Raw genomic sequence first — 19,355 nt, forward strand, 5'->3', positions numbered from 1 at the left:
CCGCCGCGCGCCGCCACCGGCGAACTACCCGATGGATGCCCCCGTCGGCACCCCCTTGACCCCTTCCTACAATCGCGACTCCTCCATTGCAGCCGTCGCCGCCGCCGCAAACCCTAGCGCTGGGAGCTTTGGCATCGCCGCCGCCGCCACTCCTTCAAGCACCAGTGTCGCGCACGATCTTTTCATGTCGCCACGGATGACCTCGGCGGCGGGTGGCCTCACGCCGGTGCCTGCCGCGAACCCACGTGCCCCCCTCTTGCAGCTCTCAAATGTGGCACGGGCGAAGAAGGGCAAGGTTTCTGGGAAGAAGAAGAAGGTGGCGGACGGCTCTGGCTCCTCCAAGCCGTCGAGAAAGAGACTTGAAGGGCGTGTGACGGCCGCGACGGTTCCCGAAGCGCTGGCGAGCTCACTTGTTCAGCCGCCGGCTGACGCACAAAAGGTGTTCGAGGAAATGCACCAAAGGTAAAAAAAAATGTTGTTGTTATTTTTTGAATGCATACATATAGATAGCTCATTTGCTTCGTTGTATATCCTTTCTAGTGTCAACGATGAGGCATATATGTCAACTATGATTGTTGGCTCCAATAATTCTCATTGGTCTCAAACCAATAACATGCATTTCGATGACCATGAGTTCGAGGTGGACGAGGATGGTGAGGACATTATCGACGCACCGAAAGGAAGAGGAGGCAACTACACCAATGATGAAGACATATTGCTATGCAATACTTGGTTGCAAGTGTCGAGAGATCCATCCATTGGAGGTGATCAAAGTAAAGATGCATATTGGAATCGGATGAAGGAGAACTTTGATCTACGCAACAAGAGTGGAGTTGACCGCTCGTCACGATCTCTTCGCTCCCGGTGGTCGACAATCAACCGAGATTGTCAAAAGTGTGCGGCCGCACAAAAGGCAGTTGACAATGGCACTAATGATATAGATATGGTAAGTGCCATTTCATCCATGTTCATCATGCTTGTTCTTGGTGTTTGTAGTGCTAACTTGTTTTGTTTTTTTGCAGTTCAATATTGCACAAAACTTGTTCATAGGAGAGGAGAAGAAGACCAAGAAAGGGAACATCAAGAAACGGAGACCATTTACCTTGTCTCATTGCTATGAAGAATTGAAGGATGATGAGAAGTGGAAGAAGCGTGACGACATCGATGATGTTGATGAGAGCAACAAACGCAAGAAAACAATTGAGTTGGATCATGATGACGAGGAGGCATCAAGTGATGACGGCAAGAGAAGCTCTACACCAAACTCGGTTTCATACTCGAAGCCAAAACGACCGGATGGGTTCAAGAAAGATGCAAAAGAAAAGAAGAAGAGGAAAGGGGATGATGAGATAAAAAAATGCTATGTAAGCTATTGTGAAGGCAAGAAAAGAAGCAAACAAGGTGAGGAAGATGGCAAGGACCCAAGATGCCGCGGCCGAGGAGAGGAGGGTGGCGACCGAGGAGAGGAAGGTGACATTGGAGGAGAGGAAGGTGACCATAGAGGAGCGATCCAGGTTGTTGGAATGGGAGAAGTATTTGTTCTTCTTGGACACATCTACTCTCAATGAGGCGCAAAAGGAGTATATCTATCTTACCCGTGAAGAGGTGTTGATACAATAAAGAGCGATGCTTCGCAGCATGGGTGGCGCTGACATTGGCGGCATGGGTGGCGGTGGCATTGACGGCATGGGTGGCTTCGGAGCACGTTCGGGCGACATTGGCGGCATGGGTGGCGGTGGCATTGACGGCATGGGTGGCTTCGGAGCACGTTCGGGCGACATTGGCGGCATGGGTGGCGGTGGCATGGGTGGCATGGGAGGCATGTATGGCTTCGGAGCACCTCTGGGCGGCATGGGAGGTGGTGACATTGGCGGCATGGGAGGCATGGATGGCTTCGGAGCACCTCCGGGCGGCATTGGCGGCATGGGAGGTATGAGTTTTTTGCGTCTCTCATGGGAGGCATGGGAGCACCTCCGGGCGCCATGGACGGCATGTCTTCCGGTGTGCCAACACCTTCGCATGATCTTGCCAACACCCGTGAAGAGGAGGAGAAAGAATCCGCTTCGGATGATGAATCGGAGGAAGAGGAAGATGAAGATGAAGATGAAGACGAGGACGAGGCTTGATGTGGGCATGAATTTGAACCAGTGGGCATGAACTTGGTTGGATGATTTTGTGGGCATGAACTTTTTATGTCATCATGTACTTGTTTGTGTGATTTAAATTATGCCATGTCTTTGTTTTAATGTTTGAAATTCATTTTGTGTTCAAAATGGGTCAAAAATGCAACACATGGCAAGCGCCGGCTGTTTACGCGTGCTGCATTTTAGCGCGCCTGCTCGAGCTATGCGCATGCGCTGTATTTTAGCGTGCCTGCTGGAGCCAGCGCTGGCGGCCGTGCCAAAATATGCAAATCGCGCGCTGCAAACTATATTTTACCGCGCCGCGGGTAGCGCGACTGTTGGAGATGCTCTAAGGTAGCTGATCTGATTAGTGATGAGGGGACTGGCTAGAATGGGGACAAGTTGGAGGCCATGTTTACCCCGACTGATACAGTGTATATTAAGCAAATTGCCATAGAGGGTGGGGAGTTGAGGATCATTTAGCGTGGAACTTCACAAGGAAGGACATCTTCACCGTAAAGCCTGCTTATCACTTGAGGATGTCGTTGAACACAGCTAGAACACGACAACCAAAGGCATCTAGCTCGGTTGCGAAACATAAATGATACATGGCTTTATGGGAGACTAGTGCACCAACTAAAATCAAAATTCATATGTGGCGTATGATAAGGAACGGTCTGGCTGTAGGAGCGGAGCTCCAACGGGGTAGAATAAAGGCGGGCGTCTTATGTGTTGGATGTGGTAGAGAAGAAACCATGGTTCACCGATTCTGGACATGCCAACATTCGATACGGTTTTGGCAATTGTTGAGAGAGGAACCGGGTGTAATGATGGCAAGCCCACCGGCTTATTTGACCTCCGAGTGTTCTCTCTCTACATGGTTGCTTGAATGGTTCGCCAAGGCTACCGAGGATGAGAAGGACATCATGCTATAGGCAACATACGAACTATGGCTCGCCAGAAATGATACAAGGGAGGGACGTAGGCTAGAACAACCACATGAAATACTAGCTACACTGAAGGTGCAAATGTCAGACTGAAAATTAGGGCACGAGACGAGGGCGTCGCAGTCGGAGCCAAAAACCATTCGGAAATGAGAGCCTCTTGCAACTGGATGGGTGAAAATAAACCTCGACGACGCGGTCTCGAAGCAAGGAACCAATGGTGGTGGGGGTGCAATTTTTAGGGATCACAACGCTGTGTTCTTGGGCGGATCAGTGAAAATTTTGGCTTGCAGACGGACGATACAGCTGGCGGTCGATCTACACATCCAACGTGCACATGTGGAGCCGGACAACAAGGCACTAGTAACGATGATTAATCAACCTGGAAGGAACTTGTGTGCTGTGGGGCCTTGGATGCAAGACATCAAGGAAATGCTCAATTCGTTCGAGGAGTTTAAGGTCACATGGATTCGTTGCACGGGTAATATGACTGCGCATAAACTGACTAGGGTAGATGTAGTAGGGGAGTTTCGTAGTGAGATTTGGATGAAATCGCCACCTGACTTTATTCTTAATGTAATTTCAGACGAGATCTCTAGCTATGGATGAATAAGTGCGGCTATTTTCCTAAAAGAAGTTTTATAGAAAAATATTCTTATATCAGTAATACTACATGTACGTAAACTTATATGGGCTTTGGAGGTAGGTGGATTTTGGTTGAAGATTAAGGTAATGAGGGTCCCATCCCTCTTGAAAATCAGTAAATGAATGGTTAATTAGAAAGAAAGAATATTAATCAGCGTGTAACCTTATGTAACTTTTTGTAAGTTTAGCATTTTTTGTTTCTATAAAACCTGTCGCACGGTTTATATTGGTAAACCCACTGGATTGAGCGACACCTGGCAGAATCTTGACGCAACGTGGTTTAACTTCTCCCTCGATTCCCTTTGCCCAATCTCGGCTCGCAGCTCAGTGTGGTCGTTCTCGACGGCGACGGTATCACGGCAAGACGGTGGTGACACATCCGGACAGTGGCACTAACACCATTGTTATACGTCATGCCTGATGGATTTCCCAAAACTGATATGGTGGCAAGACAAGCGAGAGGGCCAACACGTAAAAGCATCTTCAACCAGCACTTATAAACGTCTGCGAATAATGTATTTTATATTTGGATATTTTAAATTAAAATCTTAAATTCATATTATTACATGCAGCGTAAACCTAATACTCTCTCCGTCCCAAAATTATTGTCTTAGATTTATATAAAAATGGATGTATCTAAATACTAAGATGTGACTAGATACATTCATATATAGATAATTCTAAGACAAGAATTTTGGGACGGAGGGAGTACTAAACAGAGGTCGTCCGACTTCGCCGTGGTCCATGTCCGACGGATGGTTGCGTCCCATATGACGTCGATTCGGTTGCCGATGAGGTAGAAAATGACATGAAACACTAGCTGGCTCATGAAACTCAATCTTCCACTGTTTTCCATGTCCTATTCTTCCTCGCCGGAACGCGTAACCCGAATGATGCGGTGGACATGAGGTCGATGATAGGTCCTTTCTTGCAGGAGCCGACGTACATCACGACGCGCTTGCGGCACCGGCACTATGCACCCTACCGTACGCGAGAGAGTGTGATGCCGCCTGTTCAACGTGCATGGCCGCATGCATATATGTTTGGACTCATCGACATCCATCAAATGTGTCTCAAATATGAAGACGCTACGAGTCACTCCAGGTCACGTCCGGACAGCCCACCGCATGCCCACTTGGTCCCACTTGCAGCGACCCAGTCCTTCTTTCCCGCCCGTCACTTTGTTGCTGGCTTGGAGAAGGCAACGACGCCGGTGGAGGAGGCGATGCCTCGCGCTGGCTCCGACATGGGTGGAGGCTGGCTCCCGCGTGGATGGAGGCGGCGACTGGCTCCGGCGTCGGCGGAGGCGATGGCTCGAGCCACGGGCCTCGCGGGCGTGCTAGCGTGGCCAGAGCTCGCACGCCCGGGCTGGGGACGAAACGCGAAAGCCACGGGCGTGGCGCGGCTGAGCCCGGGCTTGCGGCCGCGGTGCTAGCGTGTGCGCTCGAGCAGCCGGGGGCGCGGGGCACAAGTGCTCGCGCCTGCGCGCCGGCGTGCAAATAGCTGGCCGCGCGTACGTAGTCCTTGTGCTAGCCGCTGCTGCTATGCGTGCGTGCGATGCGTGTTGGCTAGCGAGCCGCTGTCCGTGTGCGTGTTGGCTAGCCAGCCGTTGGCCGCGTGCGTGTGTGCACAGCCATGGCCGGCCGCTGCTGCTCTGCTTGCTGGCTAGGCAGCCGCTGGCCGGGTGCGTGCATGTACATGCGTGCTTGCTCTAGCGAGGCAACGGGTGCTAGCTGCCGCTGCATGCGTGCGTGCTCCAGCCGGCCGGCGACGACATACTAATTCAACGTGTTTGCTAAAAGAAATGTCTATCACCTTGAGAAACAAGGAAGCTAAAGTCCAAGACATCAAAGAAGAAATCACTAAAACCCTAACACTCTGGCGCGAAGCAGTCGCGACAGCTTTGGAGCACCCGTTTGGGGAACCACCGTGAAAGATTGCATTAGCCCCTAAATTTTTTTAAGTTTCTTCTTTTTACTTCCTTGATCATGTGATCGCAACTCCCCCCAGATGTTTTTCTTTCTTCATGTGCTATCTGCTATAATTTAAAAGCCAGCGGTTGCTGAATCTTTAAAAAAAAAAAGTCTATAAATATGAGAGGTTGAAAATCGAGGTTGTGTCTGTATGACATGAAAATCCGGGAAGAAGGAAGCATTGCCATGTGCGACCCAAGTGAATGGGTCTCCAGATTGAAGGCGTTCAGAGCCTGGTGGAGCCGATCCATGACAACCGGTGGCGGCATGTGCTGGCTCACGGTCGAGTATGTGGTGCGCTTCTCTGTCGCCGCCGTCCCGCTCCCTCCCTGACCTCGGCATTGTCCACCGGGCCGGCCAAGACAAGACGCTCTCCGCCTCCGTGTCGCTCCTGTGCACCGCTCTGTCCTCGCACGCCAACGTGATCGATCCCGGCCGCCATGGCCTTGTCGACAGGGACGACTCATCCTCGGCGTTGTCATGTTCTGCCTCGGCCGCTGTAACCTGCAAGGCATGCTGGACGACGTCGGCGTCCTCATGTGCGCAGGTACTCTTCATCCTCTTGGGGAGAAGAGGAGAAGGGCGGCAAGGCTTACATGAGGATGAGGCAAGCATCCAGTTGGTGGACGTGCTCCGGCCGCCAGCACCAGCAGGTGAGCTACTTCACACACCAGAATTGCTTGTTCATTATAGTTGGCGGTCTAGAAGAGGAAAGAAAGCGGTAAATTCACTCCATATATACCAAGTTGTCATCCACACATTTTCTATATCTAAAGTCTAAAGAGCTAGCCCCACTAACTTGTTTCTCTGAGCATACAACAAAAATGATACACTTATGGGAACTTTTTACAGAAGTTTTACGGACTGGTTTTTCTCCTCACTAATCCCCCCTCTGATTTTCAAAATAGGGTCCATTTCATCTTAATCATCAATCAATACATTCCACCTCAGTTCAGTCTGTAAAACTCGCGTAAAACTTTCGTAGGTGTAGCATTGCTCGAGCATACAAGCACACAATAATATCATTACATAACATGCTTTGGAAAAAACAATAATGTGCAACAATAATAACAACAATAAAAACTGGAACTCCGTTGAAGTACATATATTTTCGACCTCTCTTACAATTTCTTTCATATAGTTCTCCGATTCCTATTACATCACCAAACTTCTTGCTGCCATTTCAACTACGCGAGTGCCTCACGTCTCTCAAGGCCTAGGCCGAAGTAGCAAGTATACTAATCCCATCGCCTCCTCTGCAGAACCTATACCAAGTTCATCCTTTAACTCACGAGCCCCCTTGGTTTTAAGGAAAATTTTCCTGCCCGATTTTTCCCACCGCACCAATTCTTTACTAATCTCTGACCATTTAACCAAATATTTTGTCTGACCCAAAGTCAGATAGGTGTTTGTTTCTTGGTGCCACTCTAAAATATATGCGTCGCGTATGGGACGGAATCGTAAGGATTCCGGTCCCATGAGTACAATTTTGGCTATTGCTATTTTTAGGTCGGTGTCGGGGGTTGAAGGGTTATAGGAGGAGAGGACGTGGATCGCATCTAGCAGCGACTCTTTCCCTAGTGGAACGCTAACGACAAACGTGTGAGCAGGTATTTTTTTTCCTTGGGGTGTTCTGTGTACACCCATGAGGTCAGTATAGCTGCCGCCGAATCTAAGTGGATAAAACGGCTCTAGGAATAAGCCATCGTACCCTCCTAACGTATGCAGGTGGCCCGTAAGATTAGTGTAGCCCAAAAAGTAAAGGTCGTCGTTGGAGAACCACAAGGTCACCTTGTCGTTCCCTCGGCCCTTCAAGGTGGGTTTGATCCACGTGTCCGGTGGCATCGTCATCTTGTCTTCAAGCTCCCGCTGCGGAGCCATCACGTCGCAAAGGTCACCGACCTTCATGCGGAAACGTGTTTCCACAGTTTCGATGACATGGCCGTGCCATGTATCGAGCAGCTCCGTGTGCTCCGCATTCACCGCGTCATGGTCCCATGCGATCTCTCGCGGCTGCCCCTGAGCGGTTCTGGCAAATAAGATGATCATTGCCAGAAAAACAGTCTCTGCGGAAAGACAAGGAAGTCGATCATTAGATGGACAGTTGAGTGAAAGATGAATGGAAATTTTGTGGATCCTTACTTGTTTTAGCACCGCCAAATGCTCCTCCGGTTGCGCCAGCTACTTGAGACATGCTCACGGCTGAAACTTGAGAATTTTGTTTGGTTGGAGCCAAGCTCAACTGATGGTCTTCGTCACTGTTGTAGGGTTGAGACTGCCAATATATATAGATTTGAATTGAAAAGAAACACAATCTTTGTGCTCGCGCGGGGGGAAGTTAGGTGAAAGACAAGAATCATCACCTTGGCGTTGCGGCCTGCGTGCACTTGGGCTTTACAAAAGTTCGTTTACTTTCTCTGTTTTCTGCAAGAACCCAACACACACAAGTAGTGCATCTTCGGAATGTAACCACCTAAGCCATTAATCTTTGTTGATGAGAGCCAACAATAAAGATTTCAGAACATTGCGCCAACTTTATTTTCTTCATTATCGTGCAAATAAACTACTTTTTGTTACGAAGAGTAAATTTAATAGCTTTGTTGAAAAGCAGCACAAAACTAAGACATATAATCTCTCTCCTCTTATTGACAGGACGAAGCTACAGGGTATGTCAGGTATGCCCTGGCATATCCTGAAATTATCGCAAAAATACATGTATATATACGTGTTTTATAAAAAGAACACTTATCTGCAGAGGAGATGCGTACGTGCCTGATGCAAAGGAGGCCAGGCAGCCCACGCGGCCCATGCGGATCGACCAGGGGAGATGCGTACGTACGTAACGTACCTGATGCGATTGGAGAGGGGAGCCGACTGATGCCAATTAGGGATCAGAGCCATCGAGGCAGCACCGACGGCGACGGTTCATCTATCACAGATCGCGCCGTCGCAGGAGGTCCGGCGCCGGCGGACGTCACATCTAGAGCCCGACAGTCGGCGGCAGTAGAACGCGCACGGCGCTGAGCCGCCGACCGACACGAGTGACGAGTCGCAGCGCTGTTGCATGCCGCCGCCGCCGCCGCTGCATAGCTGGCCACGGAGGTCCGGCTACTCGCCGTGTGTTCTTCTTCCAGGCAGCTGTGAACAGCCGTGTGTTCTTCCAGGCAGCCGTGTGTTCTTCCAGGCAGCCGTGAACAACCGCGCAGCTGGCCACGGAGGTCATCTCGTTGACTCGTTGACAGGTTACCTCAGTGAGTCTTCCTGCCTCTCGCCGTGTGTTCTTCCAGTTTCAGGCAGCCGTGAACAGCTAGAAGTCTTTGACTTGTTTTCTTAAAAAAATTGATGTGTACTTTAATTGTTAATTGCTAAGCACTAAAATGATAAAATCATCTATCACACATAGAGATTGAGGATTTGCCCTAGTACCAACATCTGAGCCGGTGGAGACAGATCTATTGTTCAATAATCAGTACACGTATCATGTGAGTGTTTCATAATCGCATGTGAAAAATTCAATTGTGTAAGCGTAATTTATTTAATTATTTAGCATTCTATTTTTGTAATATTTATGCTGTTATGAAGAGAAACGGGCACATTGCATCTCTTTTTCAAAATCATGCAGCAAAGAAGAAGGCAGCGGTGGATGTTGCTATACTTCTAATTATTTCCCTGATCCGGTTGAACTTGTGGTGGAAGAGGAGACTCATAAGAGAGTAATTGAGAAAATTGTTTGAACTCTCGTTTTTGTATTCTTTTATCGTGCCACCTCTTAACCTTTTTCTTGAACAACTTGGCATTCTCATATGCCTGGGCCCTCCATTCCTGTAATGAGATGATATCAAACAACCGCTTCTCACTGGTTTTAGAGGCTCGACACAAGACAGATTTAGGGCAAGCCCAATATTCTGCTTATGAAATATTGGAATTAGCCATTAATTGGTCGTTTTTATGCGCAAGATGCCTTCAATGGGGACATAATAAACGGGACTGCTGCTCGCGTCTGATTTGCATTAACTGCTCAGCTCCTAATCACAAGATGATTGCCTGCCCTGCGATTATTAAGCATAATCTGTCGACTGACACGACTACTACTCGAGCAATTAGCACTAGTGATTGCAATCAATCCCAAGTTGTCGTTTCCCGCTTGGTTCAATCTTCAGGCAAACATCGTCGATACACCAGGTGCGACTGGTGTGGGGCATATGGGCACAAAATCCATTCCTGTTTTAAGTGAGAAAAATCCTCTAAATGGATTTGGATACCTAAAGTTTCCGATTCTACCCCTCTCGCTTCGAATTCTGCGCCTCCCCCCACAGAGCTCATCACTCTCCTGTCCCATCCGAGACTCCGGCCGCTTCACCCTCCTTTGTCTCCTGTCTCATCGTCGTCGCCTCGTCTGCCAACCACCTCCATTTCCATGGCGAACTACCCGCGGATCCCAGTGCCGTTCCTCTCGCCTGGATTCGCCGTGGAACCTGGCCCGAATGATCGAATCGTGCGGAGTGGGATGGTGGTTGGGCCGTTTCCACCCCTCAACCACGACTTCTTGGCGATTGCGGAGGCCAGTCACTATGTTCCACTTCATCGCCGCGAAGCCATCCGCACTCAGATCGAAGGTTTGCTTCACGAAGCTCACTTATTCACCACCGAATCTTCTGATCATCCATTGGGCATTGGGATATTTGGATTTGCGGATGCATTCATGAGAGATACTGCCATTGCTTCTTCCCTAGAGCTTGAGGACGAGGACCTCCTCATCACTTTTGTACCTCAGAATGAAGCTCTGAGTCGTCGTAGTACCACCTTTGGGCCTGAACTATGGATTATGTATTTTGGGTTTCCCTATGACTATCAAAGAGAGTACTACATTCAGAAATCCCTAGGAGGGTTTGGTGCTTTGGTTTCCTGGTATAATCCGAGACAGGATAGGATATTTGTTCTGCTCAAAGTGAGAGTCCTTAATATGCGTTTAATCCCAAAGAGCTTTGTAGTCTGGCAACTAAGTGGTGCTAGAGACTGTTGGACTGTTCAAGTTACTATCTTGCGTAGCAATGACTGAAATGGTTTATTACCTGAGGTTCTCCCTGCTGCGGAGGAACCACCTCCTCCTAATGGCAACCCACACCCTCAGTTTGGCCCTGAGCTCACTGCTGAGCAACTGTACCAACAGCAAGTGCATAACTGGCTAGTTCAAAATGCAGCTCAACCTCAGGGGGCTCCTCCTGCTCATGAAGCCCCACAGCAACAGGATCAGCATAATGGATGGGCAGTGTGGCCAGCCTCACCACCACAGGCACCACAATTACCTCCTTATCTCTACAACTTTCAAGCTTGGCTTGCTGCCCAGGGACTACAAGTGCAAGATGGCCTGGTTCCTGAAGGTAACATCTCAGATAGTGCTTCTCAAGCTTGGAATGATGCTATATCTAACTCCAACAGCTCTGCTAGCACCAACCTATCTGCTGGATCTCTGAATCCCCTGGTGATACACTCTCAAACACATCAGCAACAACACTCTGAGGGTCTTTTGAGAATCTCCCTGGAAGTTCACAATGGTGGAATTCGCTTTGGCTTATCTGAACATCGAGAATCAGTGCTCACCCTACTACTAACTGATCCAGCTCCAAGACATCAGCTAAATGATTTCATTTTTAGAGCCATCAAACCTCTAATAGCTTCGAGAGGCCCTTGGAATACTGATTATGGTTTCAAGCATGAATGCATGCATGTGGAAGTTGCAGTTGCTCTAAGTGATGATGGCATAATCTTTAGCAACACCTGTCCTACTCTCCCCGTGAGCAGCTCATCATCTATTGTTATCATAGAAGCACTATCCCCTGAGCAGGCACTGGCTCCAACTATTGAGCACACGGATCCATTGGAAACAGAATGCAGCATGGACCAGGAACTACAAGTCACCAAGATTCCTCTGAGGCACAAAGGCAAAATGAAACTACAAGTTGATACTTCCAACCTTCGCCGCAGCCTGAGATCAAACAAGTATGATGGTTTCAAGATCCCATCCATGGCAGAGGGTAAGATCACTAAATCCAAAGTTAAGCCCAGGATGATTCCCAATATTGCACTACAGGAAGCTGATCGTGCTCTGACACTTGAGGTTCCCCCTCCTACTGCCATCAACACCATGCAAGCCATTGGGACACAGCTGTGTGTTATAGCTGAAGCAGAGCTTGCAGCTTCGGAGCTCCTTCGAGAAGATCCAGGCCCTGCAGATGGCCAAGTTTGATCTTGTGCCTGACCCACCTCCTCTTTAATCTCTATGGTACTTTTGCGTAGTTGGAATGTCTTATGTTGGAATATTCGTGGTCTTAATTCGCCCAAAAAACATCTAGCTCTATCGAATGCTATTCGTGACAGCAGCTGCTCCATAATTTGCTTACAAGAATCGAAAATGCCCTCATTTGATGAACATGCCTTACGTACATTGTGTCCAAAACGATTTGACAAATTTGCATATATTCCCTCCCGAGGGGCTTCTGGTGGGATAGTCACGATTTGGAACAACTCTATATTTGTAGGAACTAGGTTTGTAGAAGAGGATTTCGCGTTAGGGGCCAGTTCTCATCAACACAAACTTTGCACATGTGGAAGCTATTGAACATATATGGCCCCTGCCAAGGGGATCAAAGGGTTCGTTTCACCTCGTGGCTCTTTGATCTTGACATTGTGGCAACCGAGGACTGGTTGATCCTAGGGGATTTCAACTTCATTAGGGCACCAACGAACCGCAACCTACCCGGAGGTAACATTCAAGACATGTTTACGTTTAATGAACTCATCAGTGAGAAGATGTTAACGGAGATCCCAATCAAAGGCCGAGCATATACATGGTCGAACATGTAGCTAAACCCTCTTCTCGAACAGCTCGACTGGTTCTTTACGTCTCTGAATTGGACTACCTCCTTTCCCAACACTCTGGTACGTCCCTTGGCACGGCCTGTATCAGATCATATTCCTTGTTCGCTCGAAATACAAACCAACATTCCACGCAACAAAACGTTCCGCTTTGAAACATACTGGATTGCCCACCCAGGGTTTATGGAGACAGTCTCACTAGCATGGAATAAACTCGTCAAACATGGTCGGAATAGCAATGCAGCGGCGATAATCTGTCTGAAACTTAAAGCTGTTCGATTTGCGCTACGAAGATGGAGCAGCAGTATCTCCCGCCTTAAGGTAGCAACCATCAACACCAACAAGGCGTTGCTGGAGTTAGATTCCCTCGAAGATCGACGTACTCTCACGATGCCAGAACGAAACTTCTGGCGCATCCTCAAAAATCACCTTCTCGGGTTGCTGCAATAGCAGAAAGAGTACTGGCGCAAGAGATGCTCGATCAGATGGATCAAGTTTGGAGATGAAAACACCAAGTTTTTTCAAACGGTGGCAACTGAACGGTATCGACGCAACTTTGTGGCTACACTCAAAACTGATGCAGGGATCATGGTTGAGACACATGCCAACAAGGAGGCCCTCCTGTTTGACACCTATAGAACAAGGATGGGCGCGGCGAGAGCTTCCGATATACGGTTTGATTTAACGCAACTACGGCGATAAGGCATCGACTTTGAAGCTCTTACAATCCCCTTTGCAAAAGAGGAAATAGATGCTGTAGTGAAAGAGATGCCAGCTGACAAATCTCCAGGGCCGGACGGTTTTAACGGCGCCTTTCTTAAAACTTGTTGGCACATCATCAAGAAAGACTTCTATGATCTTTGTGATGAATATCACTGAGGTAATCTCAACTTCGAATCTCTAAATTATGGGCACATCACGCTCATCCCCAAGATGGCTTCTCCTGAGACAGTAAACGACTATCGTCCCATTACCCTGCTTAACTGCTGCCTCAAGATGATCACCAAGATACTGGCGCAGCGACTCGAGAAGATCATTCTACGGATTGTGCATCGAAACCAGTACGGGTTCCTCCGTGGTAGATCTATTCATGACTGCTTGGCGTGGGCTTTTGAGTATATACACCAATGTCAAAGCTCTCAAAAGGAGATAGTCCTGCTTAAATTAGACTTTGCTAAAGCTTTTGATACGGTTGAACATTCGGCTATGATCACCATCATGCAACGTATGGGGTTTAATTCAAAGTGGATCCAATGGATGCAATGCATCTTCTCGTCAGGGAAATCATCGGTATTACTGAATGGAGTCCCTGGTAAACAATTCCCCTGCAGATGTGGAGTAAGACAGGGAGACCCTCTCTCACCATGGATATTTGTACTGGCGGCTGACATACTCCAAACAGAGATTAACAAACACCTAAATCTGGGCTTGTTATCCCATCCTGTCGACCCAAGAGGTGATGCTGAGTTTCCAGTAATTCAATACGCCGACGACACCATCATCATCATGCAGGCGTGTGATGTCGAGGCTGCGAGAATGAAAAGAATATTGGATGACTTCGCCATGACGATAGGGCTCAGGATTAACTATCAGAAATCAACCCTAGTTCCTACCAATGTGACACAAGAGGTCTGTGACAACATCATCTCGATCTTTCGTTGTGTGCAGGAAACAATGCCGTTCACCTACCTAGGGCTCCTGCTGGGTACATCTAAACCTACTGTCCTGGATATGACGCAGCTAGTCTGTAAAGCAGAGAGAAAAATCACAGCCGCCATGGCGCTGATGTCACATGTCGGCTGATTGGCTTTGATGAACTCATTGGTCACGTCGCTACTCGTGTACCCAATGGGGACCCTCAGAACCCCCCCAAGGATTGTAGAACAATTTGATAAACTCCGGAGGAGGTGCCTATGGAGGAAAAAGACTGAAGATGGATTCAAAAGTAATGCACCAGTAGCGTGGGACGCAGTTTGCCGCCCGAAAGAGAATGGCGGCCTAGGGGTCCTGAACCTCAAGCTACAGAATGACGCGATGCTCCTAAAGATGCTTCACATGTTCTACAACAGAAAAGAGATCCCATGGGTAGCATTGATCTGGAACACACACTACGGTGAAGCAATCCCCCATGCGCAAGATCGCTATGGCTCTTTCTGGTGGCGAGAACTGACTAAACTTATGCCGGTGTTCCGAGGGATAACGCGAGTCAATGTTAACAATGGCCTCTCGACGCTCTTTTGGAAAGAGAACTAGAACAATGCCGTATATGTAGAAAAGTTCACTCGGGCTTTCTCCTTTGCTAGAACTAAAGATGCCTCGGTTCAGAACTTCTTGGGGACGAGCTCGCTTCAAGAGGCCTTCTCACTGCCCCTGTCAGAACAAGCGCATGATGAACTCAGAATGATGCAACAAGAAATCAGAGATGTGCGGCTAAACCCTAGGGGAGATGACTGGGTGTGTTCCTGGGGGGCTGACACCTTTGCAACGGCAGCATATCGACGTTTATATTTCAAAGGTACTACGGTGCATCCAGCGTTTCACTGGCTGTGAAAAAAAAATGTGTCCCAAAGATCAAGGTATTTGGATGATTCTTGCTGATGGACAGGCTCAACATGAGGAATATGCTCAAACGGAGGCATTACAACATAGGGGCTACTCTTGACTTCATGCTATGTGATCGGCACGTGGAGGAAACACTGGAACATCTTTTCTTCGAATGCAGCTTTAGCCAACGCTGTTGGGATATGCTAAACATCAAATGGTCAGAACAACAACATAGACTAGAGAAACTACATCATCAGAGGACAGAACACCCCAGGAACATGTTCATGGATATTTTTCTGGTAGCAGCCTAGAGTCTATGGAAGGAAAGAAATAACAAGTGCTTTGAGCAAATAACTCCATCTCTTGGGGCCTGGCGACGTAGGTTTGTATTAGACTTCTCCAATCTTAGACACTGTGTGCCTACTAGCAAGGTGCAAACCATAGATAACATTGTGGCAACCCTAGCTGATACCACATAATATGTAACCCCACCCTACCCACCTCCCCCCTCCCCCCATCCCCATTCCACCCCCTCCCTATCATGTACATGTGTAACTATTGGCTTTATATATACATGCAGTAGGATCTTATCCTACTGTCTTACACACAAAAAAAAGTTTGAAATCGAAGTTGAGCTCTTTGATTGCCCAATAAGCTTTGTGTTCCAGCTCAAGAGGTAAATGACAGGCCTTACCGTAAACCATTTTATACGGCAACATGCCCATGGGATTCTTATAAGCAGTCCTATAAGCCCATAGTGCATCGTCAAGTTTGCTAGACCAATTCTTTCGAGATCTATTGACAGTCTTTTGTAAGATCAATTTGATCTCCCTATTACTCAACTCCACTTGACCACTAGACTGAGGATGATAAGGAGATGCAAATCTATGGTTGACATCATACTTAGCGAGCATCTTGCGGAAAACACCATGAATGAAGTGTGAACCGCCATCAGTCATCAGATATCTAGGACTCCAAATCTTGGGAAAATGACTTCTTTAAGCATCTTAATAGAGGTGTGGTGATCAGCATTTCTAGTGGGGATAGATTCTACCCACTTAGTGACATAATCCACAGCAACTAAAATGTGAGTATACCCGTTGGAACTCGGGAAGGGTCCCATATAATCAAAGCCCCATACATCAAATGGTTCAATGACAAGTGAATAGTTCATAGGCATTTTCTGACGCTTACTGATATTCCCTATTCTTTGGCATTCGTCACAAGACAAGACAAACTTACGGGCATCCTTGAATAGAGTGGGCCAATAGAAACCTGATTGCAATACCTTATGAGCAGTTCTGTCTCCAGCATGGTGTCCTCCATAAGCCTCGGAATGACACTTCTGCAGGATCTGTCCATGTTCATGTTCAGGCACACAACGTCTAATAACACCATCTACTCCTTCCTTATAAAGGTGAGGATCATCCCAAAAATAGTGTCTCAAATCAAAGAAGAATTTCTTCTGTTGCTGGTAGGTGAAACTGGGTGGTATGTATTTGGCTACGATATAGTTTGCGTAATCAGCATACCACGATGCACTATGTGAAGTGCGGATGACATTCAATTGCTCATCAGGAAAGCTGTCATCAATAGGTCATGGGTCATCAAGGACATTCTCTAGCCTAAACAAGTTATCTGCTACAGGGTTATCAGCACCCTTTCGGTCAACAACGTGCAAATCAAATTCCTGTAGCAGGAGAACCCATCTGATTAGCCTAGGCTTAGCGTCCTTCTTCTCCATGAGGTACTTAATAGTAGCATGATCAGAGTGAATAGTGACTTTGGAGTCAACTATATAAGATCTGAACTTTTCACATGCAAACACGACTTCTCCGTAGTGGCATAGTTTCTTTGGGCACTGTCTAGAGTTTTACTAGCGTAGTGAGTGACATTCAACTTCTTGTGTTTCTCCTAGAACAGCACCAATGGCATAATCACTAGCATCGCACATGATTTCAAAGGGGAAGTTCCAATCAGGTGGTTGAACAATAGGTGCGGTTATTAAGGCCTTCTTAAGTATTTCGAAAGTTTCCTCACAATCCTCATCAAAAACAAAAGGAACATCCTTCTGCAAGTGGTTGGTAAGAGGCCTAGAATCTTAGAGAAGTCTTTAATGAACCTCCTATAGAAACCAGCATGACCTAGGAAACTTCGTATACCTCTGATATCTGTGGGGCAAGGCATTTTCTCAATTGCATCAACCTTAGACTTATCAACTTCAATGCCTTTCTCAGAGATTTTGTATCCTAAGACGATGCCTTCATTAACCATGAAGTGGCACTTCTCCCATTTCAAGACGAGGTTGGTATCTTTGCATCTCTGTAAGACTCGATCAAGGTTGCTGAGACAATCATCAAAGGAAGAACCGTAAACGGAGAAATCATCCATGAAAACCTCAACAATCTTTTCACAAAAGTCAGAGAATATAGCCATCATACATCTTTGAAAGGTGGCAGGTGCATTGCACAAGCCAAAAGGCATACGTCTATAAGCAAAGGTACCGAAGGGGCAGGTGAAAGTGGTTTTCTCCTGATCAGATTGTGCAACAGGTATTTGCGAGAAACCTGAATAACCGTCTAGAAAGCAGAAGTGTGTGTGTTTAGATAGCCTTTCTAGCATCTGGTCGATAAACGACAAAGGATAATGGTCCTTCCTGGTTGCCTTGTTCAGTTTCCGGAAGTCTAACAACATCCTATAGCCAGTAATAATCCTCTGCGGGATTAGTTCATTCTTATCATTAGGAACGACGGTGATACCTCCCTTCTAAGATAATCAATGCACTGGATTTACCCAATCACTATGAGCAACATGATAAATGATTCCTGCTTCCAGAAGCTTTAATATTTCTTTTCTCACGACCTCTTTCATCCTCGGATCTAATCTCCATTGATGATCAGCAACTGGCTTAGAATCAGGATCAGTTTTAATCTTGTGCTGACATAGAGTGGGACTAATACCCTTAAGATCATCAAGAGTATATCCAATAGCAGCACGGTGCTTCCTCAAAGTTTTTAGTAACTTCTTCTCTTCGTGATTCGAGAGGTGAGCACTAATAATAACAAGATATATCTCCTCCTCATCAAGATAGGCATACTTAAGAGTATCTGCTAAATGTTTTAGCTCGAACACAGGATCACCCTTTGGTGGGGGAGGATCCCCAAGTAGTTCAACATGCAGATTATTCTTGAGAATAGGATATTGTTCTAAGACAATTTTATCTATCTCATCTCTTTCCTCCATATGCATATCATTTTCATGCTCAAGCAGATATTGCTCTAAAGGATCCGTAGGAGGTACGACAATAGAGGCAAGAGCAATGATTTCATCCCTACCAGACGACTCTTTTTCATGGGGTTGTCTTCCAAACTTGGAGAAGTTGAATTCATGAGACACACCCTCGAAACTAACAGTGACAGTCTGTTTAATGCAATCAATGTGAGCATTGACAGTGTTGAGAAAGGGTCTACCAAATATGATGGGACAAAAGCTATCTTGTGCAGTAGCAAGGACGAGGAAATCAGTAGGATACTTCGTCTTACCACACAGGACTTCTACGTCTCTCACAATTCCCAGAGGGCAGATAGTGTCTCTATTAGCTAGCGTAATAGTGACATCGATGGGTTCTAACTCAGCAGGTGCAATCTCATCTTTGATTTCATCATATAGGGAACGGGGTATTGCACTAACACTAGCACCCATATCACATAAACCATGGTAAAAGTGATCTCCTATCTTGACAGAGACAACGGGCAGGCCAACTACAGGTCCGCATTTGTCTTTCGCGTGAGGTTTAGCTATTCTAGCGGAGTCCTCACAGAATTTGATAACATGCCCATCTATGTCTTCGGCTAAGAAATCTTTGATAATAGCAACACTAGGTTCAACTCTAATTTCCTCAGGGGTGCAAGTGGTCTAATGTAACCCCTACATATCACAGTTGGAGCTTTAGAATAATCCTTTTTCCTAGCAGGGTAAGGTGGTTTCTCAGCGTAGGCACAAGGAACAATAGGATCACTAAAGGCAATGACTTTCTCCTCAACTAGATTGGGTTTAACTATGTTGATTTCTATAGGAGGATGATACTTAAACCACTTCTCTTTGGGAAAATCAACATGAGCAGCAAAAGATTCACATAGAGAAGCTACTATCTCAGAGTAAAGTCCATACTTAGCGCTAAAATCTCTAGAAGTGTTTGTTTCAACAAAAGATTTAACGCAATCATACTGGAATTTCATACCTGACTCCTT

General features: G+C 47.0%; 1 protein-coding gene across 1 annotated transcript; it reads right to left on the reverse strand.

Moving 5' to 3' along the window:
* Positions 1–6,753: 6,753 nt before the first annotated feature.
* On the reverse strand, positions 6,754–7,936 carry LOC123440406. Its single transcript, XM_045116977.1, has 2 exons — positions 7,828–7,936; positions 6,754–7,751 (listed from the first exon to the last, which is right to left on the reverse strand). The coding sequence occupies exons 1-2, from the start codon at positions 7,877–7,879 to the stop codon at positions 6,895–6,897; spliced, it is 909 nt and encodes a 302-aa protein (XP_044972912.1). The 5' UTR covers positions 7,880–7,936; the 3' UTR covers positions 6,754–6,894.
* Positions 7,937–19,355: the final 11,419 nt, after the last annotated feature.

The sequence above is a fragment of the Hordeum vulgare genome, chromosome 3H (genome assembly GCF_904849725.1).
Source record: "Hordeum vulgare subsp. vulgare chromosome 3H, MorexV3_pseudomolecules_assembly, whole genome shotgun sequence".
Taxonomy (NCBI): domain Eukaryota; kingdom Viridiplantae; phylum Streptophyta; class Magnoliopsida; order Poales; family Poaceae; genus Hordeum; species Hordeum vulgare.

Excerpts from the sequence above, each read along its gene's own strand:
- LOC123440406 (XM_045116977.1), bottom strand. The coding sequence starts at position 7,879 with ATGTCTCAAGTAGCTGGCGCAACCGGAGGAGCATTTGGCGGTGCTAAA. Across the intron at positions 7,752-7,827 it reads ATTTGGCGGTGCTAAAACAA|AGACTGTTTTTCTGGCAATG; the intron begins GTAAGGATCCAC and ends GTCTTTCCGCAG.